This window comes from Oncorhynchus tshawytscha, linkage group LG15 (assembly GCF_018296145.1).
Source record: "Oncorhynchus tshawytscha isolate Ot180627B linkage group LG15, Otsh_v2.0, whole genome shotgun sequence".
Classification (NCBI taxonomy): domain Eukaryota; kingdom Metazoa; phylum Chordata; class Actinopteri; order Salmoniformes; family Salmonidae; genus Oncorhynchus; species Oncorhynchus tshawytscha.
The window spans coordinates 27,518,684-27,532,262 of record NC_056443.1 but is presented as its reverse complement, the minus strand read 5'-3'; the positions used below and the strand labels follow the sequence as shown (position 1 = coordinate 27,532,262).

Here is a 13,579-nt window from a genome sequence, read left to right as displayed (position 1 = left end):
CTGACAAGGCACAAATATGTAATTCTGCCCCTGAACAAGGCAGTTAACCCACTGTTCCCCAGTAGGCCATCATTGTAAATAATAATAATCTAGTTAAATTTGTAAAAAATTATCCCCCACCCCATGCTACCCAGCACCGACTCATTGCTTGTGCAGGAAGGATGCAGTTGTTTTTGTGACCTGGTGGCTAAGACAGGCCTAATGCTACATTTACAATATGAAAGCAAACTGAAAAGATAAGGAGGGAAGAGGGGAAGGGGAGTAAACAGTGCACAGAGTGACAATAGAAAGAGTATTTCCTCTCTGTGTCTAATCAAATAAACCTCTCCCACAGATCAGACCTGTGCTGGCCTGCACTTCAATCACCTTGCCTACTCTGTTGATGACATGGCCTTGACAGGCAAAAACACACATCAGCTATGGTGACAAACGGCCATTGTTTAAAAGTTTATACACGTCATAGGAGTACTGACAACTAATGCATGGTCGGCTTGGCCATTTCTTTTATCCATGCCTGAGTCTGGCACACCCCTCAGGAAGTCTTTGGAGACATGAAGGCTGTTTAGAGAAATATAGATTTTCCATATAGGAATGTGAAGTCAAGAGAATGTGGGTAGCAGGGTGGGGTTGAACACAAAGGACATTTTACACTACGGTGAAGCTGTGTGCAACGTTTTGCTTATGTGCCAATGGAATTCAGTTCATTGCCAGTTTCAATGGCCTCAATAGCAAATAGCTTATGGCATCATGGCTTGTAATGTCACAGAATTGTTTGGTAAAACATCTCATGCAGTTATGTAAAACAAAATTAAAACAATTGAAAAAGTTCGTGTTTTATTGAAATCTGAACTTTATTTGACCCATACAAAATAAAAAGAATGTTAAAGTTTACATACAGCTTCAAGTTTAACTGCCTACCTTTAAACAGTTCATATCAAGACAGACACTAAAACAATCTAAAAAGAGAGAAAGAACAACACGTAATACAAAGGCTAATTTTATTCCAAGTGGGGGGAGGAGGGTACGATATCTTCTTGAAAACAAATTATAGGTGAGAAGGGGTAGGGGTTTAACAACTTTAAAAACAAAGTTATGCTTCAGGAGCGTCACAGTATCTTTCAGATAAGAATAGCCAGCACAGACAATTTTGTCTTCAAGAGATTTTTTGGGGGGGTACAAAACAACATATTTCATGTCATACCTCCAAAGTAGTGACTTGTCACCCAAATTTCAAATGAACAAACAAGAACATCCAATTGGAGTTGTAAACATTAGCATAATTACATTTGAATATGGTTGAAGTAAGCAAAATGGTCAAGGTCTTCATGAGGATAAATTGTCATAAAAAGTTTAATTAAAAAGGGAAAAAAATGCATTGACAAGAATTCATAACCTTTCGTAAAATACATCTCCTTACCCATTTGTTGAGGGCCTATGTAGCCTAACAATCAAACTAGTTGGGAGAGGATGACCTGCCACTCTGCCAAATTCATGATAATCCTCACAGACAATAAACCTCATCTCCTTTTCCTATAGGTAAGTGCTGATCACTTTTAAAATATGACTTACTGCTGCTCTGAAATCATCAAGTAGGTGTCTGTGTGTGCAGTATTCTATGAGGCTGTTAGGCTGCGCAGGGGTTCGGTTGAGATCCACAAACTAACTTGAGCAGACATTGAAAGCGGAAATGGAGTGATATGTTCTTTGAACACCAATGTCGCAAACAGAAAACACAGAGAGAGAATAACCAAAGTGCAAACTACAATGGGACTGAATAATCAAACCTGTCCTTGGGCTAGGCCAGAGCCTTTGACGCATCAACTGTTTTTTTTGTGTGTGGTGTCCAAATAGAAAGACCACCTGTCTTAAAAAAACAACCTGGTTCAAATTCTCTCCACAATAAAATAAGAAAAAATTATAATTAAAACATAATATACAACCGATTACTCTCATCGTCAGTGGTGGCAGCTGTCATGTCTACGAGCCTTACTGACAGTTGTAGACTTTTCCTGAACAATGAGCTGCATGTGAACGTTTCCCCAGACCCAACTCTTTGTCAATGCAGCCAAACAAGAGAACTTATGAGAAAATGAAAGGTAAAAAAGAGCGGGGGGAGCTAAGAGTCATAGTCTTCATCGTCGTCGTCATCGTCTTTGTGCGGCATGGATGGGGGAGGCGGGGGTGCGGTGCCCATCAGCGAGGGGTGGGGGGCAAAGGAGCCTAGGGACATGGCCAGGCCCCCCTGTGCGGTGCCCATGTGGAGGTACTGAGGTGGTATGGTGTCTGGGCTGTGTCACACAACAGAGAGAAGAGTCATGTTCTGGACGTGGAAAACATTGTTGAAACGTTTTGTAATTGACAAGTAATCATTGAACTTGTCCAAGTATCAACAGATTTTTACTCTACTGGACACCACCCAGAAAAGCGAATATCTGCTTCACTTCAGTGTGTGCGTGCGTGTGTATTTCAAGTTTTTATTGCCACGTGCACCAGTCCAGTGAAATGCCTTTCTTGCTCTTTCCCAACAACACAGTAATCAATATCAGTAGCACAAAGAGTAGAACAAAAACACAAGTGAAATAGAAATAATAACAACAGGAGAAAGTAAGTAAGCTATATACAGGGTCAGTCCCAAAACCATATTTACAATTTACAGGGATACTGGAGTGGCAGGCAGTGCGTGTTTACCTGTGGAATCGGGATTGCGGCTGCAGGTTTGTGCTTGACTGAGAACCGTCCTCCTCATCCCCATCTGTCTCGCTATCCTCAGAGTCATCCTGTTCCCATGTCAACAAAAAGCTAAATAAGCCACACTCTTTCCTCTCAAAACTTTTCCCCATCACACCTGATATAACTTAAATTGGTCACCTAGCCAAACTAACTAACATTTCCCCCAATACAAGGTTACTGTTACCGAAGGTAAGGTTGTGTTTAGTGACTGCCAAATGAAAGGTCAACACCGACCTCTTGCTCCGACTCTGTGTCTGATAGCTTCTTGTCTTTTCCCTTGGAGCGGGCTCCTCCGTTCTTGCGGCCTGACCCCGGCTTTCGACCTCTGCAGGACACCAAGTAAGAACACAAAGTTAAGATTTCATAATTCACATTTTCCATTGACCAAAACTTTAGGGTGCAATCAGTCGTATCCTATCCAAGTCAAAAGTGGGTATCATTCAGTGTCCGTTACCTGCGTGCACCTTTTTCCCCCCCCTCTGCGTGGTTCTCCTCTCCCTCACCCTGCATGTCTGGCACTGCTGCTACCAGGTCCTTCAGGAAGTCAAACTGCTGCTCCAGCTCAATGCACTGTTTTCTACACACAGACACACATTGTTTAAAACATTACTTTCCCAGAGATACAAAAGCACTGATAGGCAAGAATGCTGACCATTACGATCTGTAGTCCTACTAACTTTTGTGACCAACACTGATAACTGAATAAATGACTTACAAGTGTGACGTTGTCATTGTTTTTGCATTCCGGGACTGGGTGACTTGACAGGCTTTCGTCAGGAGAGACTCCAGGAACAGCTCCAGAGCTCGTGCTGGTGGTTGAATTAAGAAAAGGGAAAAGTAGCCACTAGCCGACAGGACCAGGCAGCCATGTTTTCTTGTCTTCAATTACTGAATTACAGTTAGATATTTCACAACTACTCAAGAGTGAACACTAGACTGTTACTAGGCCAACAAACCCTCAAAACAGTGGGTCAAATTAATTTCATTCAACTGCACAACACAATCACAAACAATTACCCTATAAGCTAAATCTCCATATTGTCATTGGCAAATAAACACATTTTTGAAATGCAGTTACTTGAAACATGCAATGAAATACAGCCAGGTGAAGCTCTCGGGCCTGATAAGGATACATATGATGACAGGAACTGCGGCAGCCACTTTGCCTATCTCTTCATCAGTCTGCATGATCTTCTTAATCCTGGCCTGTAAGAGGAATGGGAAAACGTCAGTGAAAGAGCGCTTTAAAGATTATACCGCTATTAAGCATTTGCATGACTGTACTAATTGATCAATCAATCAACCACACATGAACAGCACATTGACAGTGGTTAGATGACAAGGAAACTAGGCTACAGACAGCAATGGCTGAATGTGCAACGCATAGGCCTAAACTTACCCTAGTAAAACTGACTATCCTACCGATCCTCGACGATGTCATCTACAAAATAGCTTCCAATACTCTACTCAGCAAACTGGATGCAGTTTATCACAGTGCCATCCGTTTTGTTACTAAAGCACCTTATACCACCCACCACTGTGACCTGTATGCTCTAGTCGGCTGGCCCTCGCTACATATTCGTCGCCAGACCCACTGGCTCCAGGTCATCTACAAGTCCATGCTAGGTAAAGCTCCGCCTTATCTCAGTTCACTGGTCACGATGGCAACACCCACCCGTAGCACGCGCTCCAGCAGGTGTATCTCACTGATCATCCCTAAAGCCAACACATCATTTGGCCGCCTTTCGTTCCAGTTCTCTGCTGCCTGTGACTGGAACGAATTGCAAAAAAAAAAAAAGTTGGAGAAGTTGGAGACTTTTATCTCCCTCACCAACTTCAAACATCTGCTATCTGAACAGCTAACCGATCGCTGCAGCTGTACATAGTCTATCGGTAAATAGCCCACCCAATTTACCTACCTCATCCCCATACTGTTTATATTTATTTACTTTTCTGCTATTTTGCACACCAGTATCTCTACCTGCACATGACCATCTGATCATTTATCACTCCAGTGTTAATCTGCAAAATTGTAATTATTTGCCTACCTCCTCATGCCTTTTGCACACAATGTATATAGACTCTCTTTTTTTTCTACTGTGTTATTGACTTGTTACTTGTTTACTCCATGTGTAACTCTGTGTTGTCTGTTCACACTGCTATGCTTTATCTTGGCCAGGTCGCAGTTGTAAATAGGAACTTGTTCTCAACTTGCCTACCTGGTTAAATAAAGGTGAAAAAAATAAAATAATAATAATAAAACCCAGGGTTTCCCAAACTTTGTGCACGTTTTGTTTTTTTGCCCTGGCACTACACAGCCAATTCAAATAATCATCAAGCTTTGATCATTTGAATCAGCTGTGTAGAGTTGGGGCAAAACCCAAAACATGCATCCCTTGGGGTCCCAAGGACAGAGTTTGTGAAATGCTGTCCCATCTGTTTGCAACACCTGAGGATTTAGGTAATGAGCAGAAGTCATGCAGAGCGTAACATGGTGACAATCTTGATAGGTAGCTAATAATACCACACTAGAACTGGGAGCTAGTTGTTTGTTATGGTGACGATTATATCATCTACAGGCCTATTTCGTTTGAAGCTGTACCTGTTATTCTCCTACCAAGTTCACCTAGCTAGAGACCACCATGCACCTACTTGGTTTCAGCCCAGTCTGTTTTGGCTCATCTCAAGACAGGGAGTTCATCTACAAAGCCATCTAGCTACCCCACTCCCTCTACTGCACCTGCTGTCTCGACCTCTGAATGCTGAGCTATGAAAATGCCAACTGACATTTACTCATGAGGTGCTGACCGGGGATTATTATTTGATCCTGTTTGTCATCTATGAACATCTTGAAGAACAATCTGCTATTAGTGGCCATTTACTTTTTACTTTTATCATCTCTACCTTCTGGGGTGGCCAGAAGAGGACTGGCCACCCCCCAGAGCCTGGTTTCTCTTTAGGTTCCAGCCTTTCTAGGGAGTTTTTCCTAGCCACCGTGATTCTAAAACTGCATTGCTTGCCCTCTGGGGTTTTAGGCTGGGTTTCTGTATAAGCACTTTGTGTCAACTGCTGATGTAAAATGGGCTTTATTAATAAATGTTCATTGATTGACTAAGTGAGTAGCGGCAGCAGGTATCATGATATTCATAGGGGGACTGGTTTGCTGACCACTTAGCCATTATACTAGCTAGCAACATCGTCTTATTTTCCATACAAGATGTGTCACTTATCTTGATGCAAATCCCAACCTAACATGGTAATACTGATGTTGGTCAATAATTAATCCAGGTCTCTCAGCACAGATGGCAAGCTTGCAAATAACAATGACCACGCTAGACAGCAATGCATTTTTAATGGCCACCCTCACCTAAATAGTGGCTGGCTAACTCGTTACCACATTAGCTAGATAACATACCGAACGATACAGCTCTAGCTAGCTAGCTACTAAGTAACTAGTTAGTTTTGTCTTCTTGTATTGCAAACTAGCTAGCAACCAAGCCCAAATCCCATTCATGGGTGCACTGTTTTAGCAAACATTAGCAAGCTACTTAGCAAACGCGTTGGCAGTCCCAGCTCATATTTAGCTAGATCATTACCGTTAGCTAACTGATTAGCAAACAAAGTATCAACTTACCGGAGGGAATCTGGCGTTATATTTCTTCTTTTTGCTGGGCATTATTGAGTAACCGTGCTAGTTAACTTAAAACAATCTTCAATGGTGTGTTATTATATGTCCCTCCAACACGCACCTAAGTGGGTACCTATCGTTGGCTCCTAGCTAGCCTAGCACGTAGCAACGTCGTCTTCTCGAGATGTTCCGCAGGGTCTCCCGGTCCGTAGGTCTCTCGCCTAAGCCTGCACACTGCACACTGTCTGGTCTGGTCTGGTCAAATAGGCAGCACGCGTGTTTGACATAATAAACAAACACAGATTGATTTTTATCAAATGACTGCCGTGTTGAGGTAAAATGCAACATTGCAAGCTATACGTGACAAAAAGCTAAAAGTGCATGATACAATTGTAATGTGGCACTATATTGGATCACTTCGTCCGTGCGGCAGGATACACCCCGAGTAAGAATTTCCGATTAGTCTGGTGTACCGGGTAGTGCTGCGGCTGACACCCTTAAATAACTGTCGGCGCACTACTTCCATCTCTTCATTTTCTCGTCTCATTCCAGCGAGGATTCGTTTGGTAAGAGAGCTCTATGTTAGTGTATAAGCGCATAAGTAATACCCGCAGCTATTCAATAGCTTGGAGCAGCTAGCTAGCCTCTCCATCATGCTGCGCTGCTGTCCCCCCACTCGGTTTAGTTTGTGCTATCTCGTTTGGTTTTCGTCCTTGTTTTTATTACTAACCTGGGCGATACTTTATTTGGTATATCCAGTATTGTGGTGCAGAAGGTTTGTCTTAGTTGTCTGTCCACCAGAACCCCCCTGGTCATAGCCCTCGGGTTCGGGGACCGCGCCTACCCCACAAGATCCGGAGACGGTATGTTTAATTTCGGCGGGCTTGCAGTTCTCCCTGAGAATGAACTAGGTGTCACAAGGCGCAGTTATCTTGTCTAGACTCATGTGTGTGTTATGTAGCACTATATTGGACCACTCCAGTGTGGTATTATTTCGGGCGGCAGGATACAGTCCGAGTAAGATGTTTCAGTCCAAACACATAAAAGACACCAACTGGCTGCATTCCAAACACAACACACACCTTCCCCCGTCAGCCCTCAAATTAAGTAGACACTTATGATAACATGAGGCATGATGAGTTGACACTTGCAGGGCAAGGTGCGCTGACGGAATTAATTTTAAATGGTCGACCTTGGCCTAAAGTTAGTCCCACGGATGTGTTCGTTCATCATGGAACCACCAGTAGCTGTGTGTGCTTTTATATGCGCTCAGTCAATTTTGATTGTATTTCATGTCATGGCTAGATGACAAACCATCCACAGACATCGAATACTAGCCATGCGACGATATCGGGTAAATCGGAAATTACAATGTGTGTTGTCAGGGAATGTTGTATGTGCTAGCTAGCATTTCCAAAAGCTAAACAAACGTCATTACGTGTTTGTGCATTAGTAGCACAATCTTGAACTTTAGATTCGTTTTTACTTACAAATGTATGGTGACTTGATGTTGGTTATAAGTTTTTTTGGGTGACTTAATCTTCAAATTGAATTATGGAACGTTTTTAGGCCCTGAAGTGAACAGAATCTTACACTCTATCACAAACGAGGGCTGAGGGGCCAACTTCCCTTGCTTGGCTAATTGTTTGGACCGGTGGAAAAGATTACAGCGAGGATTCCCACAAGGGTAAGTGGAGGGTTTGTCTTTTACGCAATTAAAATGCAGCCAGAATTTCAGATTAGTACCAGGTAGTACTGCGGCTGACCCTCTTCCTTTTATTCGCTCATTCCAGAGAATTTGCATGGTAAGATCTCTGTTTGTGTGGAAGTATACCTGCAGCTATTCAATATCTTGGACCAGCTAGCTAACTATCCTCTCCATCAGGGTGCTCTGCTGTCCCCCCCACACGGAATGGCTTGTGCCATCTAGTTTGGGTTTTGTCCTTGTTTTTTAAAAACTTGAGACTGTACTGACCTGTGCGATACACTGTTTTGTCTACCAGTATTGCAGCGCTGAGGGTTTGTCTTAGTTGTCAATGACTTGTCTGTCCCCGGAACCCTCCCGGTAATAGCCTTCGGCTTTGGGGACCGTGTTTACCCAACAAGATCGGGAGACTGGCGGGCGGACTAGCAGTTTTCCCCTGCGTGAACTAGGTGATGCGAGGTGCACAGGGCGCAGCCATGTTGCCTAGACTCTCGTGTGTTCCACGGTGAACGAGCTATGTGAAGTAGCTAGCTTAACGAGAGGTGATCTAAGCACAGGACTAAGCACAGTTATAAACACACTTTCCCGAAGTCCTGCCAACCAGCACCCCCACGTATAAAGCAAGAAATAAGCTATAAACGTGTGAGGTAGAATGCCATGCCCCTTCATGGTCAGGCAGTTCACACTGTTGGCTTAAGTTTTCCACACCGAAAAGCTACAGCCATTCAGCTCGCCTTCAGATAATGAGACTTAAGTATGATACTGTAGGTCCCATTCTATACTATCTTACCGTGTTTACTATAAGACACAGTAATAATACTTTTGGCTTCATTTTCCATTATCGGGCTAAATTTGTTAGCCCGGCCATAGTGAGATTATACTTTTTATTTTTTACCTAATTGCTGGGTTGTGATCGTTTTTGTTTCTGTTTTACAGTAATCTATTACACTTAAGGGTTTCAGTGTGTAGCTGTTTTTACTATAGTTCTGTTGCACTAATTTACAGTACACTGTAAATGCCTCTTAATTGAAACAACTATCTGAGTTTTTCTACAGTGTGTAGCAGGGTTTACTATAGTTTTTCTGTTGAACTACTTACAGTAGGTTACAGAGTTAACTATGCTAGTTTCCAGTGACTATCCTAGTTTCCCTTGGAAACTCACTTTTTAGCTATTACACTGCCTTGTTGCAGTGTGTAGCTAGGGTTATTAGTTTTGTTGTACTTACAGTTAACACTAACTCTTAGTTTCCACTGGATACGAACATCTCAGAACTATTACACTGAGTGTTTCAGTATATACTGTGCCTTTAGAAAGTATTCAGACCCCATGACTTTTTCCACATTTTGTTATGTTATGGCCTTGTAAAATGCTTAGGAAATTGTTTTATTTAATGCTTAGGAAATTGTTTTATTTAATACAATCTACACACAATACCCCATAATGACAAAGTGAAACGGGTTTTTAGAAATGTTTGCAAATGTATTTTTTATTTTTTTAAACGATACCTTGTTTACATAAGTATTCAGACCCTTTGCTATGAGACTTGAAATTTAGCTCAGGCGCATCCTGTTTCCATTGATCATCCTTGAGATGTTTCTACAACTTGATTGAAGTCCAATCAATTCAAAGAACGATATTTGCATACTTTAAGGGGTCTTTTTTTCTCATTTACAGCTGTGTGCAAAAGCAAGAGTACATCTGGTGAGAATATGGCCTGCACAACAGCCAGACTGAATTAATTCAATTGATTGGACATGATTTGGAAAGGCACACACCTGTCTATGAAGATCCCACAGTTGACAGTGCATGTCAAAGCAAAAACCAAGCCATGAGGTCGAAGGAATTGTCCGTAGAGCTCTGAGACAGGATTGTGTCAGCACAGATCTGGAGAAGGGTACCAACATTTCTGCAGCATTGAAGGTCCCTAAGAACACGGGCCTCCATCATTCTTAAATGGAAGAAGTTTGGAACCACCAAGACACTTCCTAGAGCTGGCCTGCCCGGCCAACCTGAGCAATCGGGGGAGAATGGCCTTGGTCAGAGAGGTGACCAAGAATACGATGGTCACTCTGTTAGAGCTCGAGAGTTCCTCTGTGGAGATGGGAGAAACTTCCAGAAGTACAACTATCGCTGCAGCACTCCACCAATCAGGCCTTTATGGTAGAGTGGCCAGATGGAAGCCACTCTACAGTAAAAGGCACAGCCTGCTTGGAGTTCACCAAAAGGCACCTTAAGCTTCCGAGACCATGAGAAATAAGATTCTCTGGTCTGATGAAACCAAGATTGAACTCTTCGGCATGAATGCCAAGTATCACATCTGGAGGAAACTTGGCACCATCCCTACGGTGAAGCATGGTGGTGGCAGAATCATTTTGTGGGGATGTTTTTTTCAGAGGCAGGGACTGGGAGACTAGTCAGGATCGAGGGAAGGATTAACAAAGTACAGAGATCCTTGTTGAAAACCTGCTCCAGAACGCTCAGGACATCAGACTGGGGTGAAGGTTCACCTTCCAACAGGACAACAACCCTAAGCACACAGCCAAGACAAAGCAGGAGTGGCTTCGGGTCTCAATGTCCTTGAGTGGCCCAGCCAAAGCCTGGACTTGAACCCGATCAAACATCTCTGGAGAGATCTGATCGGACGACTGTGTTTTTAAATTTTTACCTTTTATTTAACTAGGCAAGTCAGTTAAGAACAAATTCTTATTTTCAATGACGGCCTAGGAACAGTGGGTTAACTGCCTGTTCAGGGGCAGAACGACAGATTTGTACCTTGTCAGCTCGGGGGTATGAACTTGCAACCTTCCGGATACTAGTCCAACGCTCTAACCACTAGGCTACCCAGCTGCCCCACGCTCTCCGTAGCCAACGTGAGTAAGACCTTTAAACAGGTCAACATACACAAGGCTGTGGGGCCAGACGGATTACCAGGACGTGTGCTCCGGGCATGTGCTGACCAACTGGCAGGGGTCTTCACTGATGAGTTGCGGTTTTGTCTTACATGGGGTGGTGGACAGATTTGCGTTTATTGTCGAAGGAATGAGCGTTACACCAAGGCCTGTACTCTGGAGAGGGATTGATTTGGAAGTGGGGGGGGGTCTGTCATGGTCTGGGGCGGTGTGTCACAGCATCATCAGACTGACCTTGTTGTCATTGCAGGCAATCTCAACGCTGTGCGTTACAGGGAAGATATCCTCCTCTCTCATGCGGTACCCTTCCTGCAGGCTCATCCTGACATGATCCTCCAGCATGACAATGCCACCTGCCATACTGCTCGTTCTGTACGTGATTTCCTGCAAGACCGGAATGTCAGTGTTCTGCCATGGCCAGTGAGGAGCCCGGATCTCAATCCCATTGAGCATGTCTGGGACCTGTTGGATTGAAGGGTGAGGTCTATGGCCATTTCCCCCCTTGTAGGTGCATTGGTGGAAGAGTGGGGTAACATCTCACAGCAAGAACTGGCAAATCTGGTGCAGTCCATGAGGAGATGCACTGCAGTACTTCATGCAGCTGGTGGCCACCAGATACTGACTGACTTTTGATTTTGTCCCCCCCTTTTGTTCACGGACACATCATTCCATTTCTGTTAGTCACATGTCTGTGGAATTTGTTCAGTTTGTCGTAGTTGTTGAAACTTGTGATGTTCATACAAATATTTACACATAAATGCAGTTGACAGTGAGGACTTTTTTTGTTTTTGCTTGGGTACCGTTCGAGGCTGCATGCTATTTTGTATACAGCGTGTTTCAAAGTTTTGCTAGCGACATTGAAATCATGGAGACTTGAGCAGGCTTAAACATTGCTAGCTGGTCAGCTACCTTAGTACAGAAACATTTCATTACTATACTGTAAGTTGCTCTGTTCATGCAAGTAAAATGTAAATACAGAGTTCTAAACATTTATCCATGCTAACGAGCTAGCTAACTGTTTAACAAAGCTAGGCCTAAACAGCTTCTATCTTTGGTTGTACGAGATCATTGTGGGCTTTCCATGCTCTGTTGTATGCTTGTTCGGGATGAGTGCAAAGGCAGTGTTCTCATGAACAAGGTTTTATAACTTTTCATACTCAAACTAACATCCATGCTTATCTACAGGAGAATTGTGCACCCATTTGACCATTGCTGAGAACCCATCCCAGGAACCCCTTATTGAGATTCCACCATGGAGGATGTTCAGGTGGAGGAAGATGTCCCAAAGGAGGGGGCAGAGGTGGAGAACCCAGAGCCATTATCTGCAGAGAGCTATGCAGCAGAGTCCATGGCTGCAGACATGGACCCCTGGATCATATTTGACTCTCGCAAAACGCCTGCAGCTGAGTTTGACGGCTGGCTGGAGACCAACAGGCCATCCCAGGTGGGGCGCTTTGGGGACGAGGAGGGTGGTAAGGGACCTGTGGGGTGGATTGCTGTGTTGGGCCCGGACCACTGCCCTGCCACAGGGGACATCACTGGACTCCAGGCGAGCTGGGAGAGGCTGCTGACCAGCGGGAGAACCATCACCTTCCAGACGGTGAAGGAACTGGCACTGAATCACGGGGTGCTCACCGGCAAGTGGCTGATGCACCTGGACTCAGGCTTCAAGGTGGACCATGCCTGGGAGTGTGTGGCCAGAGCAGCCCTGGAAGGGAAGATCTTCCAGACCAAGGTGAGCCCGCGCGACCCCAAGTCTGACCGTAAGCACGTCATCTGTTCCTATAACAAGGACTTCACAGACGAGAATGAGGTGATGAGGCTGGATGCAGTCATCCGGGCCACGGGGGTCAAGTGCTCGCTGTCCTTCAAGCCGGATGTTTACACTTACCTGGGTATTTATCGCAACAACCGCTGGAATCTCTGCCCCACAATCTACGAGAGCAAGTACGACCTGGAGTGTGTGCCCCGACGTTCCCACATCGTCAACAAAGTCACCAATCTGGAGGTCACCTAGGAAAGGAGTGTGGGAGGATAGTTTGCTATTGCTAAACAAGCACTTAGCCTGACTCATGGCATGTGTCCAACACTATGTTGTACAGTACTGTACTTCTGACTTGGGTTCAGTTAATTCCCCGAAGTATGGGGTTTAATATTTCTGAGTCCTTCCTATACATCTCGAAGCAGACTTGTCCATTGTGCTGAAATTAATTTCAGATAATTTCTTGCCATAGTTCATTACAGTGTGCTTCAAGATTCAGATTATATTGTTTACATACAAGCAAAAATGTTTTACTACTTCAACAAAAATGTTGAAAATCAAGTCTTTAATCTACTTATTTGGGAGTGCGGCTGCCATCCACAACTCTGAAACTAGAGCTTGTCAATGGTCATGCAGTGACTGAATACATGCATGTTTTGTTGTGATTCTGTACGTTTACAAAGATGTCAAGGTATCTGTAATAAAAATGTCTTACCACTTTCATTGTTTGGCTTCTATGTTTTGTACTCAATGTTATCAATTACAACAATTGCCAAATAAATGTATTTTAAACATTCTGTTGTATTGTCAGTTATCCTCTACAGGATCGGTGGGTTCCCCATGG

The 13,579-nt window shown here is 43.9% G+C and overlaps 2 protein-coding genes across 7 annotated transcripts; one reads left to right on the top strand and one right to left on the bottom strand.

Moving 5' to 3' along the window:
• Window positions 1-826: 826 nt before the first annotated feature.
• On the bottom strand, window positions 827-6,762 carry LOC112214778 (dr1-associated corepressor). The gene is made up of 7 exons (XM_024373790.2): window positions 6,365-6,762; window positions 3,864-3,936; window positions 3,446-3,539; window positions 3,185-3,307; window positions 2,965-3,055; window positions 2,689-2,777; window positions 827-2,288 (listed from the first exon to the last, which is right to left on the bottom strand). Exons 1-7 carry the CDS (start codon window positions 6,404-6,406, stop codon window positions 2,117-2,119), a joined length of 684 nt encoding a protein of 227 aa, XP_024229558.1. The 5' UTR covers window positions 6,407-6,762; the 3' UTR covers window positions 827-2,116.
• A 37-nt stretch (window positions 6,763-6,799) lies between these two features.
• On the top strand, window positions 6,800-13,458 carry lg15h11orf68 (linkage group 15 C11orf68 homolog). Of its 6 annotated transcripts, XM_024373785.2 has the most exons (4): window positions 6,800-6,924; window positions 7,928-8,045; window positions 9,739-9,765; window positions 12,159-13,458. In XM_024373785.2, exon 4 carries the CDS (start codon window positions 12,226-12,228, stop codon window positions 12,988-12,990), a length of 765 nt encoding a protein of 254 aa, XP_024229553.1. In that variant the 5' UTR covers window positions 6,800-6,924; window positions 7,928-8,045; window positions 9,739-9,765; window positions 12,159-12,225; the 3' UTR covers window positions 12,991-13,458. The 6 variants fall into 6 exon arrangements, with proteins under 6 accessions (XP_024229553.1, XP_024229552.1, XP_024229556.1 ...); XM_024373784.2 differs by lacking the exon at window positions 9,739-9,765; XM_024373786.2 differs by lacking the exons at window positions 6,800-6,924; window positions 9,739-9,765 and adding an exon at window positions 6,945-7,221.
• The last annotated feature ends 121 nt before the right edge of the window (window positions 13,459-13,579 follow it).

Coding starts and splice junctions, on each gene's coding strand:
- LOC112214778 (XM_024373790.2), bottom strand. CDS start 6,406: ATGCCCAGCAAAAAGAAGAAATATAACGCCAGATTCCCTCCG. Junction 3,056..3,184: donor GGGGAAAAAGGTGCACGCAG/GTAACGGACACT, acceptor GGTGTCCTGCAG/AGGTCGAAAGCCGGGGTCAG. Junction 2,289..2,688: donor CCGCAATCCCGATTCCACAG/GTAAACACGCAC, acceptor TGTGTGACACAG/CCCAGACACCATACCACCTC.
- lg15h11orf68 (XM_024373784.2), top strand. CDS start 12,226: ATGGAGGATGTTCAGGTGGAGGAAGATGTCCCAAAGGAGGGGGCAGAG.